At 37.0% G+C, this 27,608-nt stretch overlaps 4 protein-coding genes across 4 annotated transcripts in view; 1 reads left to right on the plus strand and 3 right to left on the minus strand.

The window, feature by feature from the left end:
• LOC131850435 (uncharacterized) overlaps positions 1-10,437 on the minus strand; it is a 165,479-nt gene extending 155,042 nt beyond the window's left edge. The window contains exon 1 of the mRNA XM_059200649.1: positions 9,938-10,437. Within this exon, the coding sequence (XP_059056632.1) occupies positions 9,938-10,043 (106 nt within the window). The 5' untranslated portion in view covers positions 10,044-10,437. The remainder of the gene's footprint in view (positions 1-9,937) is intronic.
• Positions 9,239-21,236, minus strand: LOC131850436 (putative malate dehydrogenase 1B). The gene is made up of 6 exons (XM_059200650.1): positions 21,068-21,236; positions 20,316-20,872; positions 19,774-20,245; positions 11,416-11,536; positions 10,447-10,678; positions 9,239-9,464 (listed from the first exon to the last, which is right to left on the minus strand). Exons 1-6 carry the CDS (start codon positions 21,203-21,205, stop codon positions 9,461-9,463), a joined length of 1,524 nt encoding a protein of 507 aa, XP_059056633.1. The 5' UTR covers positions 21,206-21,236; the 3' UTR covers positions 9,239-9,460.
• Positions 21,237-21,828: 592 nt separating this feature from the next.
• On the plus strand, positions 21,829-22,793 carry LOC131850451 (ribonuclease P protein subunit p30). The gene has a single exon (XM_059200670.1). The coding sequence runs from the start codon at positions 21,942-21,944 to the stop codon at positions 22,719-22,721; it is 780 nt and encodes a 259-aa protein (XP_059056653.1). The 5' UTR covers positions 21,829-21,941; the 3' UTR covers positions 22,722-22,793.
• A 44-nt stretch (positions 22,794-22,837) lies between these two features.
• LOC131850450 (protein Lilipod) overlaps positions 22,838-27,608 on the minus strand; it is a 28,953-nt gene continuing 24,182 nt past the window's right edge. Inside the window, exons 8-10 of the mRNA XM_059200669.1 lie at positions 26,815-27,046; positions 26,154-26,310; positions 22,838-23,157 (exon numbers count right to left, since the gene is read on the minus strand). Coding sequence (XP_059056652.1) covers positions 23,007-23,157; positions 26,154-26,310; positions 26,815-27,046 — 540 coding nt within the window. The 3' untranslated portion in view covers positions 22,838-23,006. The remainder of the gene's footprint in view (positions 23,158-26,153; positions 26,311-26,814; positions 27,047-27,608) is intronic.

The following is a 27,608-nucleotide window of genomic DNA, read 5'->3' on the forward strand; positions in this document are numbered from 1 at the left end:
ATACAAAATATATCTTAACTAAACTAATATAAAACCTATACTTATAACACATAGTATGCATCATCATGGGAGATATACGTAAATGATCTAAATTTCTAATTTGAAACTACCCATCTACTATCTTATTACTTGGTATAGATCGTTTACTAAATATATTTTCAAGCAGTACAATATGGCGGCTGCTCGTTGTTGATTGAAACATATTTAATACTGAACTTTGATGTTGTCACAAGGACGAAACAAGGAAGAAAATTGGGATAATGCTTTTCATCTAAACCTTATCCCAAGGGAATAAGCATCATGATGTACAAGCGAATGCCGCTGTCGACCGTACCTGTATTAAGATGAAAACAAAATTTAGCGTTCATTCTAGAATCCCGTACACGTGCAGCTTTTAACGCTCGTTCAGATCACACGGCGAGCGCCTTGCAAAGCTCGTTAGTACGAACAAAGCCCAGCCAACATCAAACGAATGAAATTCTTTATGCTGCAATAACATTAAATAACAATTTTAACTCATTTTTATTTGTCCTTCCATTAATAGTCCCTTACAATGACATTGTGTTCGTGTTCAATCGAAGTTAAAAATCTTTGTTTTGGCAATTTAACGTCAGAATTGATAAATAATAACAGTGAATGAATGACAAATACATAAAAAATACACCCTGCCCGTCTGCTATTTCTGTTTACACATAAGTAGATCCAAAACTAGTCTATTTCCAAGTATTTGTTGTTCAAGATGATGAATGCCAATCCATATTCGTAGCAATTCAATAACGTATCAAAACTTCTGAATATGTAATATCAATAGAATGTAGACATTTCAACGTTGAGTGCACAGAGTAGATACCTAAGTGAGTACTGCAGTTCAATTTACCATTCATAACTGTTGTAGACGAACGCTATTCAGAGGTTTGCGTCAGCTCTTGGACTAATTACCTAGACATTCATATAACAGCATGTATTACAGGATCTAGCAGCCTACGACTTAATTGCTACACAGAAATGTTCTCATCCATAGTCTATTTAGAGTAATGTGTTTGGTATATTTAACGTTAAACATATTTATAATTCAAATTTATTCATGTCTAAAAATATATGACATATGTGACGTAATTACGAAATGAAGTAGTACATTAAAATAGACAAATTTATTATAATTATATAGGTTTGTGATTCCTTACTCAGTGTTGTTAAGATATAAGAAGTTACTACGCAACGTTTTAATTACCTTTTTCTTGTCAATATTTTTATTCTTAATTTAGTGTAATGTCAAAAGAGTAAGTGACACGTTATTTTTTTGTTTTTTTGTACCATGCTTATGCTAAGAACAATAACTAAACTGCTTTAGTATACGTAAGCGACATTTTGTTATCAACACACTTTTTATTTTTTAGTGTTTAACGACTTATTTATTAAGTACACGCATGCTTGACTATATATGCATATTTGACGGCCTTGGTGGTTTAGTAGTTTAGCATACCGCTTTACTTTCGATGGTGGCGGGTTCGATCCTTGCACGATACAAACATTTGTATTTATTAGTATGATTGTTTATATCGGTCTGGATGTTTTCTATGTATGTATTTCCAAAAATTGCATATATATGCATAAGTATTTATAACAGGTATAAATACTATATACCAGTAACAGGATTCGTAACAGAGAATCTCATATTACGCATGGCCACAGGCAACAGGTTACTAGTTAATAACGCTGTACCATGTTGTATTACGTACCTACCTATAATAGAATATTTTCGAAATCGAGTCTAACCAGTCGCCGCACTCGGGCACTACATAAAAACTCGATGTAACGGCGTTATCCACCCACTGACCATCAAAGCCCCAATACCTTTATAAATTAAGATTTTGTCCCACAAAAAATAAATAATGACAAAATTAATAAAGGCCGAACACTAAACGATTCTATTAAAAAAATATAATCGATATAAGTATTTAATATTTTATGCGGCAAAATATATCATAAGTATCTATTCTGACAAAATTGATATGAGACAAAATGTCAACCAGAATAATGGTTGATAGCATATTTAGTTACATATTTTTTTTGTGTATGTACATGTATTTTATTTTACTCATTTTGTTAGGCTTATTTTATTTATGTATTTTGTATGTTAATATCATCGAATTGAGCGAGATCAATTTACTACCTTTTGGATGTAAGTTGCGGTAGTTAGTCACTAAGCTCACATGCAACAATTTATAATACAACTAGCAGACCCGCCACGCGTTGCTGTGGCTAAGGTTCTTGAATAAAATAATATTGCGACTAATAATATTAATTGAGATGTAAGCTATCCTATGTTTCAAGTTGAATCAAATTGCACACAATGTGCAAATTGTGTGTGTCATATTTGGAATAGGTTCAGTAGTTTAGGAGTCCATCGCGGAAAAACAACGTAACACGTAATTTTTATATATAAAGATAATACAATATAATACGTGTTCTATGCAAAACAAATGGTCGAATCCAGAAGCGGAAGACCAAGTACTTTAAAACTATTTCGTCTAGGAACGATTACCTGGATAAACAGTATGCTTTTAGTTAGCTAGGTACTACTAAACTATTTCTGCTAATAAATAGTATTTAATTGATACCGAAACTAAAATATTCTAGGTGCATCTGAATTGTCACAAAGGAATGCTAAAACTTTGTAGAGACATTCCGTTTTCAGTTAGTTATTCCATGGCGTGTCTACAGAGAACATTCCATTGATGAATAATTAGCCTTAAGTAATATTCTAGTAAGTTGTTTGTAATATTTATATACAACTAGATACAAATAAACTGATAAATATTAATATTGTTATGCTTTTGATTTACTGTTATTATTCACTATTATTATTATTAATATTATAAATCAGAATGTAGGTAAGTCTGCTTGTTACTGTTTTACGAATCGGCTGATGGGATTCTAAGGAAAGACGCAGATAGTGACGTAACACAATGAAGAAAAACTAGCATTTATGTTTTTTTACACAAATGGCTTCTAACAATACCTTCATCAGAAGTGGTTTATTCTGTAGTCAGTGCTTTTTAATCTAATAAATATGTAACTTGAAACATTGTAATGCACTTTGTAAATGTAAATTAGCTAATTGGTAATGATAATTAACAAACCCCAGCAGCGCGGGCGATCAATTAGCATGTAATGAGATTCGTGATTGCCCCCCAAACCAGTTCCATGGACGCGCGGTCATAAACAGGAATCGCGGTCGGCGCCTTCCGTACTGCACGAATTACGATTCAATTTTGGAGGGACATGCAACAATACGAGCACATAACAATGCTAAAGTACTAGCTGTGGCATTAGTTGGTCCAACAATTTCACTTTATCTGACATGAGTATTAGACAAAATCAGCACAAAATTATCATTATAGAGTAATAGAATAGAAAATTCTTTATTCACATAAACCTATTTCTTGTTTTAATCTAGCGCTCATTCGGAATACTGTCTCACAAGAAGAACAAGCAAGGAACTTGCGTGTTGCTCTTTTAAATAAATGTTGTAACTCTACATTAATAAGTTAAAATGTGTGAATACAGATTACCAACTATCACTAATTCATTAGGGTCAAAATATTAAATCATCACTATCACTTATTACGTTACGTATTCTGAAAAGTCTGTATTTAGTTCATTTTTAGGATAATGGCATATTGCACCCGCCCACGCAAACACTACACGCTGGCAGGTCATTAGTGGATGATAACAGGATAGTCAGGTCAGTTAACCCATCACGAGAAATTCACTAGAAATTAATCACGATATTTTCCAGGGAAGACATTCGACATCGACTTGACAAGGTACATTTGTTTGCCATGTCATTAGTCCCCTTTACTAAGCGCAGCTTATTCTGAATTTTCCAAAAACGTTATAAGTGCCTTTTTTGTGAATATCTGCGCTGTTATAAGCGTATACTTAATAATCGATTGTAACAAATTAAAATATCAAGAACCCATCGAGGATCCACGATTTTCCTCCGAATAAAAGAGGAAATTTTGCCAAAAATTTTTTTGGTGTTACTTCAGAACTGTTTACCGCGTGAACCGATTTTAACTTTTTTTTTATTATTTAACAGCAAGCGCTTGCCGCATATTTCAATATAAATTTTATGAAGGTCTGGCCAGTAGTTTTTGAGTTATCTTTTATCATGCTATTAAAGGTGGTCTGTATCTTTGATCTATCTAAGAACTATTTGAGAGTTGCAGATGCAACTTTTATAGTCGGTACATAATTGCAAAATTATAGATTTTAATCTGTTTAAAAAAGAATTAGTAACAACGATACATAATAAATACCATTGCTGGAAGGTAATTCCACAATGTGGAATCACCAATCAGCAATGGTATTTCCGAACCGATACGATATTGAAACCTTCAAGAAAAGAGCTTATTCCTTTTTAAAAGGCCGACAACGTACTTGCAATTCCCCTGGTGTTGCGGGTGCTCATGGGCGGCGGTAATCACTTACCATCAGGTGAGCCGCATGCTCGTTTGTTCCCTGTGTTATAAAAAAATAATAATAAAGGCACTAGACCAAAATTTATAATTTATGTCTAGAATATTTTGTTTTGCAGTGTCTCGATTAAAGAATATGCTCTGACGTAATAATAAATACCAGTTTGAAGTTCATTTCATTACAATTACCTTTGCAATTTTAAAAGTTTTGCCATCATTACTTCAATCAGCGACATTGTATTCCACGGATCTGCTACGGTATGGCGCTGCTCGGTCATGACCGCACGACGCGTCCTATCAACAGACGGCCTATGAACATTGCTAGTTCGTGATAACCAATTATGAAACTAGGAAGTATCGTGGGATTTTATCAACAAAGGATCAATGAAATTATTGATTCAACGCAAATATCCAATATAAACCATAGTAGTCATCGATAGCATGAGGATTATGCGCTTGTATGGCACAAAGTGTCGTTTAGGAGATTACAGGTCTCCTATTTTTTTATATACCTGTTATTTTTGTGTCTAGCACAGATACTATCTTACTGATAGTAGGTGGTAACCGTCGCCTATAATACATGAACAGTACAACGGACATATCAAATCATCCTTTTGATTATGGGTATTTTTATGTTCGATGTACCCCTTATGTGTTGCCATTCCAGAGAACTGCCATAACTTGTCCTTGAAATTAAACGCAATTTACATAGGTATATGCAAATTTTTATTTGGCACTTCTATTTAGAAATGCCAAAGTCTACTTACCTAAAAAATCCATTAGGTTTAATACTTTTCTAGAGGCAATATATTAATTGTAATGCAGGCATAATAAGTACATTCACAAGGGGTCAAATAAAATTAATCCTAATAGGATTCATTTAAAGTGGTTTTTTAACCCCCCTGATCGCAACTGGCCACAGTCCCGTTAGACGGATGCCGAGACGACCGCTTGTTATGCAACTAATGTTTATTTCCTTCGGAGAATGGCGAGCGTAAGCCACATCACAATTCAGAAACATTTGACGCAATATATCTGCAATAGCTTGTTGTTGGAACTTTTACTTTGGTCGAGACCTCTATGTACTTTATTAACCAACTTTAGCATGGAAGAATTTATTAATTTGACTGTATTTTTTTCATTAAACAGAATTGTAATTTTGGGCTTTAGCCAATTGTGTAGGAAATTCTTTATTGTGTCAATAAAATTATTGTGTCCCTTTTAATGGTGAACTAAAATGCATAACTTTTTATCAATAGAATTTCTTTTGATAGTTGTAACACATTTTGCCCTAAAAATCAAGGATTTTGAGAAACTTAAATGCATAAAACACTACTGCTATAATTAAAAATTATATCTACATAAACCTTTCATTTATTCAAACATTGCCTCGTTGATAACGTTACCTACACTTTAATCCCGGTCCACTGATGTACAAAGAGATTAATTACAAACTACCAGAGTACAACCAGCTAGCCACGAACGTGTGACCGACCGACCCGCTTATACAACATTCATTAGTTAACTCGCGCCACAGAAACACGTGTCTTAAAAGTCCTGAGGCGCGAGAAAATGGGACGAGAACATGAATAATTTTTATGGGAATGCCGACCCTCACTTCTTTTTGCTGTCTGCAACTCGTGGCTATACAAATTTCTAATTGAAACACTATTAAGTTAAATTATTTTGTGTAATGTAGAATATTGTCCGTCTGCCGACCCTCACTTCTTTTTACTGTCTGCAACTCGTGGCTATACAAATTTCTAATTGAAACACTATTAAGTTAAATTATTTTGTGTAATATAGAATATTGTCCGTCTGTACCAATGTCATTGTGTAAATCTGAGTAATAAAGATTTATATGTAACTAGCTGTTCCCGCGATTTTGTCCGCGTGGAATTTAACTTTATTTTTTCTAAAATAAAAGTAGCCTAAGTTAATTCTTATTACGTCAGCTACCTGCCAATAAAAATCCCGTCATAATAGGTCATGCCATTTCAGAGATTAACCGTAACAAACAGACCGACAGACAGACAGACAAAAACGGTTACTCAGGTACAAACAGACTATCTAATTTTATTTATATGTATAGATGTTTGCATATTTTTGTGTCTAAACTGTACTCCAATTTCCGAACTTAATCTTTCATCACGTTGAGAATTAAGATAGATGTTGTTCATAATCATATAAAATATATAACATATGTATATGTATATGTAAATAGAGGCTCTATGGTTACAAATAAATGTACTATAGAGCCTCTTTATTCACGGGTAAACGCAAAGCTGTTAGTCTACCCGTATGCTACGTCAAACCCAGAAATTGCCGGATATAGAAGAATCAGTAACTAACCATAGATGGGGTACGGACGCATCGTTAAGGTTAATATCCATTTGGATTTGTTTGGACATATCATAGTTGCGACCTACGGTTCGGTTTCGGTTTCGTCTTTATTTGAATACCACCTGTTCCCGCGACTTCGTCCGCGTGGAATTAAACTTTGTTTTTCTAAAATAAAAGAATTTATCTAAAATAAAAGTAGCCTAAGTTACTCCTTATTTCTTCAGCTACCTGCCAAAAAAGGTCCCGTCAAAATCGGTTCAGCCATTTCAGAGATTAGCCGGAACAAACAGACAGACAAAAATTTAAAAAAATGTTTGTTTGGTGTATGTACCGTATTTATATTCATATGCATGTAGTAAAAAAACTGTTATTTTCATATTACAAACAGACACTCCAATTTTATTTATATGTATAGATTAGGTATACATAAGTATTAATATGTAATATTATATTATCTGTGGTATTAATAAATGTTTTTCGTAATACTTTTTTATCTAATAGGAATGACAACAGCTCAACTAATGGTGAGTGGTAACCTTATATCCATGAACAGCACCACGGACAACACATTATAATGAGACGCCCGTGATACGACTGATGCGTTGCCATTCCAAGGGTTAGGATATCATGGCGTTTACGTTGTAATATCACTGCCATCTTCCGCCCTACAACGGAGCATAACTTACAAAGCAAGTTATTTGCAGGTTGAAATAGGTGAGATTGCATACACACGCAGACGACTTTTTGCAAAGTCTACCTCTGGTAAAATCTACATTTCTTATCTAACCGAAATAGTGATTTACTATTTCATTCTTACTGTTAAAAAAATAGTTTACTTTGAATATCTGTTGTCACGCAAATTAAAAATGTAATACTAACACTATCAATAGAAAAATTAAAATAAATCCGAGAATACGCGCCTAAATCGATTTAAAGCGAACGAGAGCAATCCGCCGTAACAGAAACTAATGCGCGGACTAGATATTCGGAAGGGTACCCCCCACGGCCGCAACCCTCCAATAGCTGCCAGATTATCGTCTCTCAGAGCAATTTGTGGGGATTTGCGACGACCTTCGGCCGGAATAAGGCGATCGCCCGTCATTAAACGGGCCCGCACTCTTACTACACTAATTTGAGATATCTTAAGAACCTAATATTTGATGTCACAGTGCCCAGTAATAGATGAGAAAGTTTAAGTTTACACACATCATAAGTTTTTAAAAAAGTTATATAAGATTTAAATATGTTACTGTCATATTGAATTTACCTATATCTATCATAATCTGTGAAAGAGTACTCTCTCAGAAGAAACCAGATGTTTAATAATAGCATCCATGTAGGAAACCACACAACATACAATAATGAGGCTGTTGACAATTACTGCAATAGAAATTTTGCAGTACAATACACAGACAGAAATAGAATTTAATATGAGAATTTATGTTAAATTGTTCTTTACTGGTTTTTTCATTCAATTAGTTCCAATAAATGAGTTTATATTTCTCTAATAACATATATGGTTTTATTAATATTATATTTTCAGCTATTTAATATGACAAGATTGAACTCCACTGACATAAAAGTGAAAATTTGCTCAAATAAGCTTTCTTAAAAACCAACACACCTCACACTCAAGACTAAGATGACATTTATATATTCCTAGTATTATTTATTATATTCCTAGTACCCAGAAGCATTTAAATTACTTTTGAAGGCAAAACAAAAATTTTAAGTTTTAGGTTTCTCTCACTATATTCACCAAATGTAAATAATCAACACTGAACTATTCACTATATGTATATATAATGAGTATTTCATACAAGAATAATATTCTCTTCTGGTCCTTATAAAATGTTCTTCATTTATTTTAATTTATTGAATGTCTAAATTCAATAAATTAAAATAATTGAAGAGTATTTATTGAGTAAAGTCCAATATTCTATACCTATTTAGAATACCAAAGTGCAATGGAAGTTGCACAGAATTTTCAATATGTTAAAGATGTATATATATATATATATATATCTTTAATATATTAAGTAAATTTAACTCATTCTGAAATTAAACTTCAGGCTGTACTAGGTAATAGGTCAAAAATAAATTACATGACTAAGTAACTAAACTGTTGGATAAATATTAAATTATGTTTTGGTTTCCATATTTTGTAACATAATAGATACTACATCTTCGCCACTCTCTGTTATTGCATATTGGTAATTTCAGTACATCAGCTAAAAGTTTAGTAAAATATTGTATGTACTTAACTGTATATATGAATTAGTATTAATATAAAAGTGTCCTGTGTTAATATAATGTATTTGAATACCGAATTCATTAAAAATTACTCATTCAAGATTAAGTAATATTAAAAACATTAAATAAAACATCACAAACTCTCAGAATTCGTCTATTATTACATCACATCATACTTTAATCATAACAAACTTTGGACAGTTAAAAATTACTCCTGTGTAATTTGAGGACATGATGTTACGATACTTATTGAAAAATTTATCCACAGATCAACTTAATATTTGCAAGATATTCATTTAATTAATGTTGTATTTAAGTATAAGCAATGTTCTTCTTTTTAACATTCTCTCTAAATTTTTTTGTACTTCTCTTTTAAAGTACTACCTAAACAAGAACAATAATTTAAAATATTACCAATAATTAGGAGAAAATACATTAAACACTACACAAAACTATGAAAAATCATGAAATAATAGCCAAATATAATAATAGTGCATACACTTGCAAATAAATTGAAAATTTGATCTTCAGCAAATTCTTGTCTATTACAGAATCTCAAATTATTTATGTACAAAATGAAATAAAATAACAAATATTTTAGGTGTTAAGTAATTCTATTAACTTTTAAATTTATTTACATATTACTGTAACCTGTTTAAAATTATAATTTTAACATAACAATAACATTTGCCTACTAAGAAGTAAATGAAAGAAAATAAACAACATATATAAAATAAGTTTGTAATTAGAATTGTTTATAATAAAAAGAAAATAATACTTAAAAGTAATAAAAAAGGCATGCTTGGTTCATGCAATGTTAGTAAGCGACGTAGGTGGGAAGGTTCTTCTCCTCTCACCTTGCGGATACGGTGGCGTAGGCTCCAGGGGTGACGCCACCACCGCCACCAGCAGCGCCACGGCCTCCATGGCCCACAGGACGCCCCACATGTCCCACAACCACATCACAACACTACACTATCTCATTATTGGCACAACATTCACACAACTTAACCAATATGAACACCTAACTATGCTAACAACTGCTATTGGCACAATCATGCTTTGGAAAAATTCATATCGTAATACTAGTGTATTTCTGCATTAAGAAAGCAATGTATCACATTCTTAGTGATATTCCTAAATAAAACGTAAAACTAGGCGATTGTTATTGAAACAAAGACAGCAGTTGCACGTCATAACATTCTTCCACAAAACACGAACGAAAATATACCTTTGACGTCTCGTTCTCGTTCAGTACTAGAGGTAGTTCATTGATGTTATGAGAACGTTCAGAAATGGAGGAATCGAATGAAATTGTATCGATTTAAAAGTTATCGAATATTGTAATATATCGAAAAAAAATCACCAAACTCCTTTTTTCTTATAATATTTTTTCTTACAAGTGCATGGAAAATATGGAATAAGTTTAGGTAATTCATTTTTATTCATTTTCATCACAATTTCGGCCATTTGCTGTAAATATTTTATGTTCATTTGCGGATCTTTGGGTAATATGTAATTAGATGCTGGAGTCCATTCTCCATTTACAAAGTGAGCAGGTTGTGAAAATGCACCACTAAATGTTAAACCAAATGAACCTGTAAACATGCAATATATTAATATTAGCCTATATGACCATATCTGCTACAAACATCTTATACATATTTAACTCCGGAATATAGAAAGCATCGTTACCACCTTACCCTCAAATAATACAATAGAAGCAGGTTAGATTAACGAAAGTTAATTTTGTCTCCTAATATTCTACTGTGTTACAGAGATATATAATATTAATTAATGTCATGGTACGGTAATAAAAAAAATGAATACAAAAACCTTGACTTCTATAAGTGACTAAAATATCCTATATGATTAAATATTTTTTAAATTTAAAATTACATAAGACATACCGTTCTTTATCGGGTTGGGATAACCTTGACATCTACATTCTAAAAATATGTATAACTCGGCAGCCTCGTTAGTTTAGCGGTTTAACACACTGCCTTACTCTCGGTAATCGTGGGACCGATTTCCCGAAAGATTTAAAAATTATGAGTGTAAATGTTTTGTATCGGTCTGAGCAATTTCTATGTACATTAAGTATGTATTTACAAAAGCTATGTTTAGATACTCTATCGATGATTTAATAACAGTAGAGTTAAATTAATTTTTTTAACAGCATGACCCATTACATATTAGTTTGTTGCTGACCATCATCATATCGTTCTCTATCACGATCCATTTTAACAAATAGAACAAGCTGTAATTATTTTCGGACTGGATGGCGTTAATTATCCTGGCTTATTATTATATGTAAAATATTGAAATAACGTACCATTACATCGAATACCTAAATTAATGATACAAGAATCATTGCTATTAAATAGCCATAATTTAATTAGTTCCAAAACAGATATGGCTTTATTTATAGAAATTTTATCTTCCGTCATTTTTGCCTGAAATTACCGAAAGAAAAGAAATCAGAATTCTTTTGACACGATATCTTAACTGTTTGTGCTGGCCGCTGCCCCCGGGAGTCGGAAGGCGCGTCGGCAGGCACCGAGTCGCTGGTACGCCCGGACGTCAATCTATCCTCCTCGAGGTGAGAGAGTGCCCTTTTCAAAGCACTCCCTACCTGAAGGGCCTCAATCAACGCCGCGGGCGCGTTGCGGGTGAAGGACCAGGTGCCTCTTTATAGGCACCACGATGATTCGTCCTGAGAAGGACGTTTACACGATGCTGATGCGACGGTGACACGATGCGATGACACGATGCGTGAAAAGGGTTGTGACGACTATGCTTGACGATGGCGATGATGGACGGGCAGTAAATGAGAAAACGGTTCTTGTGGTTCAGAATGCAGAGGCGAGGAGAATTTCTTCAGTGGTTGATTTCTCTATTCAGAAGTCGAGTTCGCTATTCGCTAATCGAGGTCAGATTCGCTATTCTGAGATCTATTTCGCTATTCAGAGATCAATTTCGCTATTCTGAGGTCAGATTCGCTATGAATTGTAGCGCTTTTGGACGCTACTTATATACGATTTTTTGCTACTAGCCAGCGGACCCTTGGCCGCCCTATTCTCCTCACCCCTTTATACAATTTTTATTATATTTTAACAATCTTATAATTTATGCTTACAATTTGTGCATCAAACGACAATATCATCTTTAATTTACATTTTTATTATGATGTGTGCGCTGCGTGACGTGCGGTTTAGGAATAATTCGCGATTTCGCGGATCGTGCCTTTTATATGACCTCGCTCCCCTTCCCCCTCATATATATATAGCGCGGGAGAGTGAGGTCGCGCGTCAGTCGAACGAATGCTGCCGCGCAACGCACATTACAATTATTATTACATATCTATAAATGAAATGATACTATAAAAAGATCCCTATGTATTTTGGGATCTATTTTTTATACTATATTCTATTCTGTTTCTATTTGCCGACCTATTTATTTTTAGGGGATTGAAACCACAACCATTATAATCATTTATTTGTCATCTTATCCTATATATCCAAGCATTTTCGTAAATAATAACATAAAGTACTTAAATCTCTATAAACTTATCCCTATCAAATCTATTATTCTTAAGGTGTTACTATGTAACAATTGTACTATGTATAAATTTGCTATATCTAATCGACTTATTTCTACAATCTATGACTATACATAATCTTTAAGCGGTGGTCCGGAACAATTTCTACAATCTATGACTATACATAATCTTTAAGCGGTGGTCCGGAACATTATTCTCCCGCCGCTGCAGCGGTCGTCGAGGGCGCTGCAGGAGCCTTGTCTGGTTCCGGAGCCCGCTCTTCACTATCAGCAACTCCCGTTGGCAGGACCACGAGTCGTTTGGTTGGCCTCCTCAGCACGCCATTCTTGGTCTGGATGTCGGCCACTCGGATGACGCCGTCTGGGCCGGGAAACACTGCTATTACTCTCCCGCGCGGCCATGTGTTGCGCGGGAGATTGGAGTCGACGATCAGGACTAAGTCTCCGATGCGCAGAGGTTGCCCCGTGCCGCGGGGCTCCCGCCGGTGTTGAAGTTCCGGTAGGTACTCCCGGAGCCATCGGCTCCAGAAGTGGTCTGCTAGCCGCTGCGCTCTCTTCCAGTGACTCCGGCTATCGATATCGGTGTCTTCAAAGCTTCCCGGAGTTTGCACTTTGCCCGATCCTCCCAGTAGAAAGTGGTTAGGCGTGAGGGCTTCCTCGTCGTCCGGTTCAGTTGACACATGTGTGAGCGGACGGCTATTCACGGTATATTCCGCCTCACACAACAGTGTAACTAATGTTTCTTCCGAAGGGTGCCGCTCATGCAGTGTGGCGGCTAATGCTGTTTTCACGGAGCGGACGAGACGTTCCCACGCTCCGCCCATGAATGGTGCGCTGGGGCTGATGAACCGCCAGCGTATACGATGATTAGCCGCGTCTTCGCGACTTGCTTCTATGGCGGCGCGACGTAGCTCTGCGTCTGCGCCGTGGAAGTTGGTCCCATTGTCGGACCAGATCTCGGTTGGCTTCCCTCGTCGGGCCATCATCCGCCTGAGTGCGGATATTGCGGAGTCTGTAGACAATGAGGTGGTTAACTCTAAATGTACTGCTCGCGTTGTCAAGCATGTGAACAACGCGACGTAGCGTTTGTGGTGTTGTCGCCCCACGGTGACACTAAGAGGCCCGAAGAAGTCCACGCCTGTGTATGTGAACGGCCTCTGGTGATGGGCGAGTCGGCTGACCGGATGGTCTCCGGTGGGCGGGATCGATGCTGTTGCGCGTCGTAGTCGGCACAGTTGACATCGCTTGACGATGCTGCGGATTGTCGGTCTCGCTCGAAGTATCCAATAATGCTGTCGAGCTTCGTTCATCACCAACTCGACTCCGGCGTGGTGATGCGTTCTATGCACCCAGTCCAGGTACAACTGGGTATATCGATGATTCCCATCCAGGACTATCGGTTTCTTCATGCTGTCTGTAACATCGACGACTGCTGCTATTCTTGATTTCAACTTGATATAACCGTCTTCTTCGATCACCGCTAGTGGTTTCAGTCGGCTATTGTTATCGACTGTCCCTTTACCGCGGAGTGTTTCTATTTCGTTCTTGAACGATTCTTGTTGCGCGGCCCGTATCCACAATTGTTCCGCGCGCTGTATATATTCCGCAGTTAATTTGATGAAATTTCTTTCTTCACTATTGTCGAACCTCGGCGCTGTCCGTACTATTTTGCGAGCTGTCTTCTTATTCCACGCCGGGTCCTTCTCTATATTGCGCGCTGTGCGCCTATAATGTACAGCGTTTTGTGAGGCGGTGTTTTTTCTATTTTCGACCGCTTCGCGTAACCGGTCGATGAACTGCAACACGCGTGCTGTGGCTCGTAGTAGTCGCAGCCATGACGTGAAGCGTGTGATGTCAGGGAGTACGCCGCTGTCTATTGTGTTGCTATCGCCTGTGTATACCATGTGCGTGCGTTCTTCTCCGGTGTCTGTTGCCCTGCCACCAGACTCATCCTGCCCGGGCCACTCTTCCCGCGGCCTGTACAGGAACTGGGGTCCGGTGAACCATCGATGTTCCGTGTCGAAATCCGTGGGCACTCCTCGAGTTGCGTCATCGGCCACGTTGTGACGCGTAGGTACCCATTTCCATTCGTTCGCTTTCGTTTCTTCTTCTATTTCCGCGACTCTATGCGCCACGAATGGTTTGAATGTGCGTGGACCAGCCCTTAACCACGCTAATACTGTTCTTGAATCGCTCCAGAAGTATCGACGGTCCGGTTTAATCTGGTATTCTTCTGTAGCCGTACGTGCTAACCGGCAACCCAGGACAGCGGCTTGCAACTCGAGTCTTGGTATAGATACTATCTTCAGAGGTGAAACTCGCGCCTTGGCTATGGCGAGTGTCACGTGAATGTTGCCGTCCTTGTCTTGCACTCTCCAATACACGGCGGCGGCGTAGGCGTTCTCGCTTGCGTCTACGAATGTGTGCAGTTCCCTGGATGACGCGCTGCTCAGCTCCGGGTGACATCGTGGCACGTTGATATGGCGTAAATTGACTAAGTGCTGTGTCCACTTCGTCCAGTCTTCGGCTAACTTCTCAGGCAATTTCTCGTCCCAACCGATGCCGATTCGCCATGTTTCTTGTAAAATGCCTTTCGCTTGCACGGTGACGGGTGATGCTAATCCTAGTGGGTCGAAGAGAGACATGACCGTCCGGAGGGCTTCTCTCTTCGTCGGTGTGCGACTTCCGTTGACTATCTCTTGCGGAATTCGGGCCATATTTAAGTTGAAGCCCAATGTGTCCGTGGCGGGCCTCCATGTGAGGCCTAATATTTTCTCTTCTTTGTCGGCTCTATCTATGGAGACGGTCCTATCTTCTATTCTTGTGCTGTTGTATTTTTCTTGTAGTTGTGGGCTGTTCGATGTCCACTTCCTTAAATGGAATTTTGCTTTCCTATGTACGGTGTCAACTTCATGGGTGATTTTCATAGCTTCTTCCTCCGTTTGGAAACTTTGAAGGTAATCATCCATATAGTGGTTATGGATAATTGCGTCGGCTGCTCTTGGATATTGTTCCTTGTGTTGTTCTGCGTTGTGGTTCTTGATGTACAAAGCGATGCACGGTGAGCAGGCGGCGCCGAAGATCACTGCCTTCATTCTATATTCGCGGGGTGGTCCCTCCCGCCGGTGTTGTCGCCACAGGAACCGCAGGACATCTCTATCTTCCTCGTTGATTTCTATTCGTAGAAACATTTCTTCTATATCTGCGGCGACGGCTATTGGATGTTGTCTGAATCGCATTAACACCCCTGGTAACGATTGAAGCAAGTCCGGACCGGTCAGCAGATGATCGTTGAGTGACGTCCCCCTGGCGCGAGCGGCTGCATCGAAGACTGGACGAACTTTCCCCGGCTTAGCTGGATGAAGCACGGGAAAGTGCGGAAGATACCAGGTGCGGGCGTCCGATGGGGTGGTGGCGGCTTCTTCTGCGTAGCCTTTTTCTATTAGGAGCGCTATTTGTCGCTCGTATTCTTCTTTCAGCTGTGGATTCCTATCTATTTTCTTCTCTGTGCTGTACAGCCTGTTGAGCGCCGCATCGTAGTTGTTCGGCAACTCGACTTTATCTGTTTTCCACAGTAGCGATGTACTATATCCCCCATCTGGCAGAGCGCGAGACTTCTTCTGTAGTATCTGTAGTGCTCGCTCTTGAGGGTCGGCGCGTGTCTTTCTTGGCAGCACGCCTAGTGATTCTATAGAGAAATATCTTCTCAATTCCTCTTCTATTCTATCCTCGGCCCCCTCACGTATATGATATACATGGTGGACTTGATGGCCGAGACTGCGAGTGGACGCTCCATGCAGCACCCATCCGAGCGGAGTTTTCGATGCGACTGGTTGTGACGAAGATCCTCGGCGAACTTCTATGGCCAGTAACAGTTCCCAATTGTCTTGGCCGATGAGGATCGTTGGTGTGGCGTCGTGGTAACACAGTATCTTCTTGATGCCAGCCAGGTGTTGACATCGTCGGATATCCTTTTCTTCTATTTGTTGTTTGGCGAGTTTGAGTCCCTTCATTGTCCTGGCGGAGATCTCATACTCCTCTTCTGGTCCGCATAACGTTAGAGTTACGCGTCTCGAACTATTTGTTCGAACCGTTGCGCCGGCCAGTGCTTCTATTTTCAGTGGTTCTGTCGGCCCCTCCGCGCCGACTCTTGTGGCTATTTCCTCATCTATGAGGGTGACGGTAGATCCATCGTCGAGGAGGGCGAAAGTGTCGATGCTGGCCCGAGGTCCGACTATTTTCACCGGCAGTATTTTGAGATAACTGCGCGGTGAACGTGTGAGCGAGACGCCTGTCGATACTGTTGCTGTCTCTGTCTTCTGTGTCTCGCTCGTTGCCCTGTAGTGCAACAATTTGTGATGCATACGTGGGCAGTCATCTATTCCGCAAGTCTTAGTCTTGCAGTTATGTGTCTGTGTTCGATATTGTAGGCATCGGAAACACAGACGTTGCGCCTTCGCTATTTCCCAACGCCCGTAGCTATTTTCTTTCTTGAATTTTTCACACTGTTGCGCCGCCGTGTGCGAATTTGATTTGCACACGGGACACGTTGGCTTGTGGCGGGGTGGGCTGTCCGTCTTGCTCGCTGTATGTGTTCGCTGCGGACGGATTTGAACACGACGACTTTCCGACGGCTTCGGTTTGTCGTCCATGCTTGCTATCTTCATGGGTTCGGCGCTTACGCTATAAATTTCAGCTTCTATCTTCACGAAGTTGTAGTACTGTACTAAATCCGGTACGTCTTCGTGGGCTTGCTGCTGGCAGTAAACATACCACCTATGTCGAATGTTCGGCGGTAGTTTTTCTATTAATAACTTCGCCACTTCCGGGTTGTATAGGAAGTTGATCTTCTTCAACGTCTTCAATGACACGATGCTATTCTTGACGGCTGTGGCGAATCTGCAGAACTCCCCCGGTGTGTCCTTCGGTGGTGGAAGACTCCGCAGCTTTGCTATTTCGACTTCTGCTATGTTGTTCGGTCGACCGAAGGTGAGCTCCAACTCGTGCATGATCTCTTCGGCCGGCGTGTTTGCTATTAGGAGGCTCTTCATTGCTGACCTAGCCTCCCCTCGTAAGGCTCTCCGGAGCCTTTCTATGTTCTGCGACGGCGTTAGATACCCCGCAGATTCTTCGTAGGCTGCCTTGAAGGCCAGCCAATCTGTATGCGCCCCGTAGAACGGTGTGAGTTCCCCTCTATACTGTGCTGCTAGGGGACCCGACGTTGACGCTTGTGGGTGCGGCGCGACGGCCGCTAGCGACGATGTAGTCGCCCTGACGATTTCGGTTACTGCAGTTGCGAGATCACCAACTTGAATGGTGTCTGTGGGTGCCAATCGTTGGTGAGTTTCTATGGTACCCCGAAGCGGCTCCTCTATTCTCGCCGGTGTGGGCCTCTTCGGTGGATTCGGTGGTGCTTCTGGTGGAGGTGGTGGTGGCTCGGACTGCTGCCCGAGCCATTCGACGACCCTATTGTGGCCGTCTTGCGATGCTGGTTCCGACGGTTCTTCGTCTTCTTCTCCGAAGGCTTCCAGTCGGGCTAGCTTGGCCTCCGCCAACTGTAATCGATAGCGAATGACCTCTTCTCGGGCGATAGCGATTTGTTGCCGTCTCTCCTTTTCTCTATCGGAGAGCTGTGATCGCGCCGTTGTTTGTTGAACGACGGTTTCTTCGACGTCTTGTGTCCCTTGTGGCGACCTCGGCGGTATGCTATGTCGAATAGGGAACGGGTTTTCCCTCCGCGGTGGGTCTGGGACCTGTTCTGCATCTGTTTGATGCTCTTCTGTCTTCTCCTCTTGCATTTTGCCAGTTCTGCTTCGTGTGACGGGCATCTTCTATTCTTCTTGATCCGGCTCGAAGGACCAGCAGATGTGCTGGCCGCTGCCCCCGGGAGTCGGAAGGCGCGTCGGCAGGCACCGAGTCGCTGGTACGCCCGGACGTCAATCTATCCTCCTCGAGGTGAGAGAGTGCCCTTTTCAAAGCACTCCCTACCTGAAGGGCCTCAATCAACGCCGCGGGCGCGTTGCGGGTGAAGGACCAGGTGCCTCTTTATAGGCACCACGATGATTCGTCCTGAGAAGGACGTTTACACGATGCTGATGCGACGGTGACACGATGCGATGACACGATGCGTGAAAAGGGTTGTGACGACTATGCTTGACGATGGCGATGATGGACGGGCAGTAAATGAGAAAACGGTTCTTGTGGTTCAGAATGCAGAGGCGAGGAGAATTTCTTCAGTGGTTGATTTCTCTATTCAGAAGTCGAGTTCGCTATTCGCTAATCGAGGTCAGATTCGCTATTCTGAGATCTATTTCGCTATTCAGAGATCAATTTCGCTATTCTGAGGTCAGATTCGCTATGAATTGTAGCGCTTTTGGACGCTACTTATATACGATTTTTTGCTACTAGCCAGCGGACCCTTGGCCGCCCTATTCTCCTCACCCCTTTATACAATTTTTATTATATTTTAACAATCTTATAATTTATGCTTACAATTTGTGCATCAAACGACAATATCATCTTTAATTTACATTTTTATTATGATGTGTGCGCTGCGTGACGTGCGGTTTAGGAATAATTCGCGATTTCGCGGATCGTGCCTTTTATATGACCTCGCTCCCCTTCCCCCTCATATATATATAGCGCGGGAGAGTGAGGTCGCGCGTCAGTCGAACGAATGCTGCCGCGCAACGCACATTACAATTATTATTACATATCTATAAATGAAATGATACTATAAAAAGATCCCTATGTATTTTGGGATCTATTTTTTATACTATATTCTATTCTGTTTCTATTTGCCGACCTATTTATTTTTAGGGGATTGAAACCACAACCATTATAATCATTTATTTGTCATCTTATCCTATATATCCAAGCATTTTCGTAAATAATAACATAAAGTACTTAAATCTCTATAAACTTATCCCTATCAAATCTATTATTCTTAAGGTGTTACTATGTAACAATTGTACTATGTATAAATTTGCTATATCTAATCGACTTATTTCTACAATCTATGACTATACATAATCTTTAAGCGGTGGTCCGGAACAATTTCTACAATCTATGACTATACATAATCTTTAAGCGGTGGTCCGGAACACTGTTTATCCATTAAAATAAAACTGACCTTTTTTTCAACGTGTTTTATCCATAGAGACTTATCAAAATGCACCAAATATTGCATTGTGCGCATTTCTGGTGTAAGCGAACCGATGGTCAAACTAGATTTCTTTACTTTTATATATCTATCGTATGGTGTAAAAGAGTCATACTTATGAACAGTTGTTCTAATATCCACTAAATGGTTAATACCCACAAATCCCCAAACGGGTGGACAAAAAATAGTTCTCATTGAAACTTCAGCTATTTCTGCTAGTATTGATGATATTTCCAATCCAAGGTCAGATGTTGCCACAACAATATTGTTTTTATTTATATAAGTAACTGAATTCATTAAAACTGTAGCATTATAACACGCTGGACCTAAATTAGGTAGAAGAATGCACATTTTTTGTGAAGCAGAAGCGTTTATTTTCAATGCCATATTTTCCATTAGTTTCTTATTGGCTTGAATCCAATCTCCAATAGACGATTCTACCCTGTGAAATTATATCTATTAACTTTTTGATTAAAGAACTATTTTATAATAAATAATTCCACAATACTTACTGAAATGGTACATGATCCAAAATGATAAATAAATCCGAATGAGTTAAAGCTACGCCAACTTTTTCTATGTATTTAACAACTTTTCCAGGATGATTAGTACTAATGTAACTGCATTCTTGCTCTATGAATTCCATAAAACCTTTAGTACATTCTTCATCGTATATATAAATTTTATAAATAGTTTTTTCTCCTTGAGACATATCTAATAGTCCTGATATTAAATGCATAGTTAAAGGATATCTAGCCCCTGATATACATACCACAAAATTTGTTTTAGGCTGCTCTCTAATTTCTTCTGTGGTCTCTAAAATACGCTTAACACTCTTTCTATCACTTTTTAATTTTGTCTGATATGATTTATAACTCTTTATTAAGGTTTCAATTTTTTCCGAAGCAAGCAAAACATCAAATTTATAATAAGAATGACAGTAATCAAGAAATTCTGAAGATCCACCTATATAGTGTGGTTTACTACCTTTAGAAAACAACTCTTTCCAGATCAAAGGGGATCCTTTATGATGCCATTTATTTTTTTGATTTATCTTGCACAACCACATCTATACACAATTTTACATAAAGTATTAATACAATAATTGTAATGACAAAATATTAGACAATGTCGGTCCAATAGATTTCAATAAAAAATTGTAACCAGAGTGACGACATCAGTTTATAGTGAAACTAAATACATGTACGGGTAGGTATTTAACTATCGATTTAAAACAAATTGAGCACAAAATATTATTACTTACGTTCCATTCCAATATAGGTTTTTCTATACGTTCATAACAAAAGTTTGGTAGATTTTTTTTGAGATGGTCAGCTACTAAACAAACTTCCGCAAATATAATACACTGCGACTCTCCAGCAATTATAATTCGTACAACCATTTTAGTTCTAATTGTTAAAAATATATTTCGATATTATTTATAATAATCATTTATAAAAAACTTGAGAGAAGGTGAACGTGGCCATTTAAAATGACAGTTTTTTTCACATTCATACATTAATCGTCGTTTTTTAGTCATTTCTAATGCCATTTTATCACAGAGTATTAAATTTGGTTTATTAGTTCAAAACACTCTACATGTTTGCTCCTTTTTAGTATTCATTTAAAACAAAATTAGAAGGTTATCATAGATGTAATCAACGATTTCGTTACTACAGCTAATTTTGCTAAACTTAAATTTAATTACTAAGCTAATTACACTAAGTAATCGTATTCTAAAAATATAATAAAAGGTTAAAAATATAACCAGCACACGTAAGATTATTTAAGCATTCTTATTATTTAAAAATTTAAAGTTGCAGTTATATTTCAACTTTCAATGAATCACTGAATAATTTTTACGAATAACTACTATTAAACCAACAATCGAGTGGTTGAATAATCGATGTCTTTATATGTACGAAGTTAAAACAAATTGTTTTTGAACGAACTGTCAAGCCGTAAAGTCGAGTGATGTCAATGTCAACATATGTAGCTGTCAATCCAAATAACACCGGCTGTTGTTGCTTGTCAATATACTCACGTTTGTATTTTATTGCAATTTTATGGTTATTTCTTTTAATTACTGTTGTTTAGTTTAAAAACTTTAGTTATAATACAAAATTAATGTAATTATCATGGCTTGTCGTAATTGGGGATTTTGCGATTTATCTGTAAATAATACTTATGAACTTTCTAAATTAGATACGATACAAAAACTGGAATATAATACAATAGCAATAAATACTGTTGTGGAAGAAACTAGTGACGAACCTAAGAAAAAGAGAAAAAAAGGAGACTTGAAAGAAAAGAAAGATTCTATACCTTCGCCTATTGACATCCCAAAAGATATACAAGACAACACAAAATTGAACATTCTCCAAAGATTGACACTCGAGTTTTCGGACTCAAGTATATCTCATAAGATGAATCAGTCAGAGAATCTGAAAAAGTACGATATTATTGCTGTGATACCAAAAACATTACAAGCATTTCAGTATGCATGTGGCACTATGGACATTGATATAATCACTTTTCAACCAGAAAGTAAAATACCTTTCAAAATAAACCGTAAGTTGTACAGACAGGCTACAGAAAGAGGTATATTCTTTGAACTCATGTACTCACCGGCTATCCGTGATGCAACTTCTAGGAAGAATATAATCAGTACAGCACACATGTATCATGCTATTGGCAAATCAAAAAATATAATTATAAGTAGTGGTGCTGACAACCCTATCCATGTTCGACATGTTCATGATGTCATTAATATAGGATTTCTTTTGGGTTTGAATAGTAATGAAAGCCTGGAGGTATTAAGGAACAATGCTAGAAGTTTAATCCTTAAATCAATGGGGAGGCGAAGTGGTAAACACTATATTGAAATAAAAGAATGTGACAATAAAATATCTAAATAATAAATCACTTTTTATTATTTATTTAAATATAAAAACTAATTCATTACATTAATATAAATATTTACTTATGATAAAAAACATACAAAATGAAAATCACAGATAAAAAACTGGCAATAATTACTTTATATACATTTTATTATATGTAATATGTAGCCATTCACAAAGGCACTTTTAAAAAATGGCATCATTATTAATTAAAATGGGCACTTACAAATATACATAACCATAATACATCATTATCACAATATTTGTCTTATGTCACCATTGAGATATTTAGATGCTACCTTATTCTGATTTTAAATGCTGCTCTATCTTGTCTTTGTGTTCTGTCTTCTCACCATTAAGTATTTTCTCAACTGATGCTCTGCCGCCTATGAGTGATACATTTACTGGAGTCTTATCTTCAATTACGAAAACATCCATTATCCACTTGAATCTAAATGGAAAAAATAAAATTATTAACATATTAAATAATACTCATTTAAATACTAATGAGACTGAATACAGGTTTGTGGAATTATAATAGAATAAAACAAAAGTTAAACAAGCAATGTAATTAGTAAGCTGATGATGAAAAGGCAAGCTGTACTAACATTTGAAGCATGTTTTATTATATACAAAAGACAATAAAAAAAATATGTTTTGCTTTCGTGCAAATAATGTGTAGTCTAATCTTCATAACATTATAAAAAAACATAGTATGATTTACATGTGAAGGATAGAAATAAAAAGCTCTGATTGAATTTTTATATATATTATTTCAAATGCAATCTCAACATTTAGTACAAGTTAATATAAAATGTATAAAATCCGCACACAGAATAATTTTTCGCTCACAAACAAAATATTCACACAGAATACAAGCCATACCTACATTTTAGGTCTAGGTACTAATCAGAACATATTTATACATCATACATTGTATCTAACCTAACTGTCATGATATAATATGTCACCGATAGCACCATATGGCCAACCATATTAACATCTCTAAGAAAACTATATATTAAGTAGAACATTCTAACAGACCTACATGCATGTTTATAATAGAAATAGTGTTATGTGCACATTAGTAATGATAGCAGACGAATTTATTATAAACAGTTAATTGTTCATTAATTTTGAATACATATAATATTCAAATCCCATAAAATGAGTTACAAAACTGTATGAGAACTATTACGACTAGAAAATAAGTAAATTAGCCTCAAACCACAAAGAACAAATGGATTGCAGTTTGTTCTCATAAATGCAGGTCGAACTGGAACTCTAATGAACACCATACATACAATATTCTTCTACCTCTACATTATTTTAGGTTAAAAACAGTCTTGCTATGTCTTTTGTGGTGAAATAAGATCATCAACAACTATAATCATGTTGCTTGTATTACTACTATACATTTACCATTTTATATTTCATAGTAATATGTTATCTGTGCCTCAATAATAGATACAGGTAAAAACAAATGTGGTTTTGTCATTTGAAATTCACAATATGTTTACAATAGGACATCACAAGAATTAATGTCATGGCATTTGGTTTTCTCAAATACAAACTATTTCGAATTAAAATTACCAATCTCATACAATTAATAAAATAAATAATATTTTGATCCTAATAGTAACATTAACAAATTCAGTCTCATTAGTCGTAAAATAATTTAAATTTTATCTCTAATGATAATGAGTCTTTCCTCAAGAACCTTCACTAATACATAACATTATTTTTATGACACAACAATTAGGAATTGTCAATTGATAAATAATAATTAATAATTATAACTAATAAGGGAAACAATATAAATGCATTCTGTATTATTCTAATTTGATTACAATTTTATTATATTTATATTAACAAATTTTTGTTTTTACTATTTTTATTATACTTTTACGATAAAAGTAAAATTGTTAAATATATAAATTAATAACAATAACAAAGATACCACATAAGTACATTATGGTAAATAATAATTTTACATATTATTACTTGAATTCAATTTATAAAAATAACTACAATTCCAGCAGCTTGTAAACTAGGCCACTATAGAAATCCAATATGTACTTGTAAACAAATTATTATTGGTATTCAACCCTTATTTTTAAAATAGTAAATGTTGACAATTCTTTTACAGTATACAATTCTAATTTATTGCTGTTAACTGTACCATCTATCATTTCATTTTTTTATGAATTCATATCACTAATTTTTAATTCATGACACATATGAAGTAACTGAATCTGCCAAATATTGTACATTAGCAAACAAAAGAACCAAATAGTTATTTATTCAGTTTATTCAGTTCTCATTATGTAAACGCTAAAAATAACTAAATATATGAAAAGTTATGGGCAACGTAAGATACCTAATACTTGTTTTACCTCAGCCTTAAATATTTAATGATCTGTTACACACACTGTATTACTAACATACATTTTGTAATAACTTATTCATATAAAAACATATGTAAAGTTCATACATCCCATTCATTCGTAGAATTCATTCTAATCTGCAAGAAATAACGTAAATAATACTTTTACAATTACTTGTATAGTGTAAAATAAGTATTTAAGGCTCATTTGCCTTATACAATGACTTTATATCAAGACTGACACAGAGAATAGGATAGAAACTTAATATTGTTTCTATTATTATGTTACTCTGAGTTCAGCTGGGCAAGAATATGACATGTAAATACTATGGATACACCTTTAAAATTAACACACATTATTGTTGAATTGATATGACGTTGCTAGTACTAACTTAAATGTTTATCAATCTCATCATAAATTTATGGTGCATATACAGTTTATTATTAATGAAACAGCTAATAGCAAGACTGTTAGTACTCCACTACTCCTTTCACCTCCAGGATTAAGTAAGAGGCGGCTAGGTCATGGGTATATGACGGTATATTATTTTAATTAGCAAAGGTTATATTCAGCAATTAATAGGTAAATGTGTAAAATTATGAAACAATATATATATTCATAATTGATAGTTACAAGTAATAATACTGAATTATTTTTAAAGATTATTATATATAGACATTTTAACTACGTAAATATATTTATGATATTATTATTGGAAACCTAAAAAACTACGTACCTATCTACTTTTAATTTAAACCTAATAAATGCATAATATTTAGATATTGCTATTTTTTTAATTTTAATGTCAATGTCAAGTTTAATGATATCCTAATGTCAAAATATTGTTCTTAATTAAGTTGTATCCATATTATCGCATGTAATGTCCTTGTCCCGACGTCCACTGATAACAACTGAACTTGTAATATCGTAACATACGATCGAACAAAGACATTTGTTACAATTGAGCATATATATTTGGCAGATCGACAGTTTACCGTTGCGTACTCAGTTATTGAGGAAAGACACGCAATGCGCGACTGTGTTGACGTTTTCGACCAACCTGTTGTACAGTTCGCGGCGGACGCTAGCCGTGAACTTGCTGACGAGACAGAGCGTGACGGTCGCGGCAAACGTGGCGTTGTACACCACCACCAACTTGAAGCTGCCCAGCCACTCGATGCGGCCGAACTCGCCCAGTAAATCGAAATTTGTTATACCTATCAAAATATAGATAATGTTTTAAATATACGCAACGTTGATGGAAACACATATCCAATTGCAATAGATTGTTTAGGTATACACAGTTTATTTGTTGTTCAACCAAATAAAAAAAAACAGATTCACAATTTGAATACTGTATGTTTGATCACCACACGTTACAAATTTAATAAATACATTAAAAATGATATTTGGATCTGGGATCCTTTAATTGAAATGTTGTATACTTAACTAGAGTTGATTACTTTTTCTTACTAAACATATATCAGTAGTACATAATATTAGTATATTATAAATGCGAAACTGTTTGTTACCTTTTCACGAATAAACGACTGAACAGATCCTCAAAATTTCACGTGAAGATATATTGGGACTGTAATATTGTAACTGTTTATTTCTTTGCATATCAAAAAAGCAGATTAATTCGGTGGTAAACAGCTAGTTTTATAACTGTAATTTCATTAGATACCTCTCAGCGTCTTAACATATAAAAAACAACAAACCTAATATCTTGACGAGGAGCGGCTGTGCGGTGGAGTGCATGAGTAGGAGCGCGCAGAGTGCGATGATGCGCGCAAGAGGCGTGCGGCGCGCGCGCGGCAATAATCTGGCAGCGCGTATGGGCGCACTCAGCCCTGTGAGCGATGCCGCCGACAGGTACAGGATCAGCCCCGCTTCCAGGGTCGCTCCTGCCCACCCCAGCTTCGATAGCGATGCGATGCCCAGGGAGAATTGCTATGGCCCAAGGTACAACGTTATTTTAATGAGGGAAGGGGATTATTAGTAATGTGGATTGCTAGTAATGTAGTAAATAACCCCACTGCTAGAAATGCACCGTGTCAAGTTGACCACCACGCGGTTCCCACCGAACTTTATCATGATGGGGTTAACTAACCTGACTTTATGCTCAAGAGGTCATAAGAGGTGCACCTGACATGGTACATTTTTTTTAATGGATGATAATGGAATGATGCACCGGCCTGCGCTAATGGTTTACGCTAGCAGGGCTCCAGTGGAGGCTGATAAAATGAGCATAAAGTCAGCTCAGATAGTTCAATTTGGCAAATAGCAATTTACCACGATGGTTTCCAGGGGGAACCGCGTGGAGGTCAACCTGACATGGTACATTACTAGCAATGGGGTTATTTACTACATTACTAGCAATCCCCTTTCCCCCCGGGACAGAACAGTCCCTGTTCTGTTACAATAGGAACTAGTAGTCCCATAGCTAGCAATGTACCAAGTCAGGCCAACCTCCACGTTTGGCCTGATTTGGTACATTTGATACACCTAAATT

The sequence above is a fragment of the Achroia grisella genome, unplaced genomic scaffold, assembly GCF_030625045.1.
Source record: "Achroia grisella isolate CSIRO2021 unplaced genomic scaffold, CSIRO_AGI_Agris_v1 utg770, whole genome shotgun sequence".
Lineage (NCBI taxonomy): Eukaryota > Metazoa > Arthropoda > Insecta > Lepidoptera > Pyralidae > Achroia > Achroia grisella.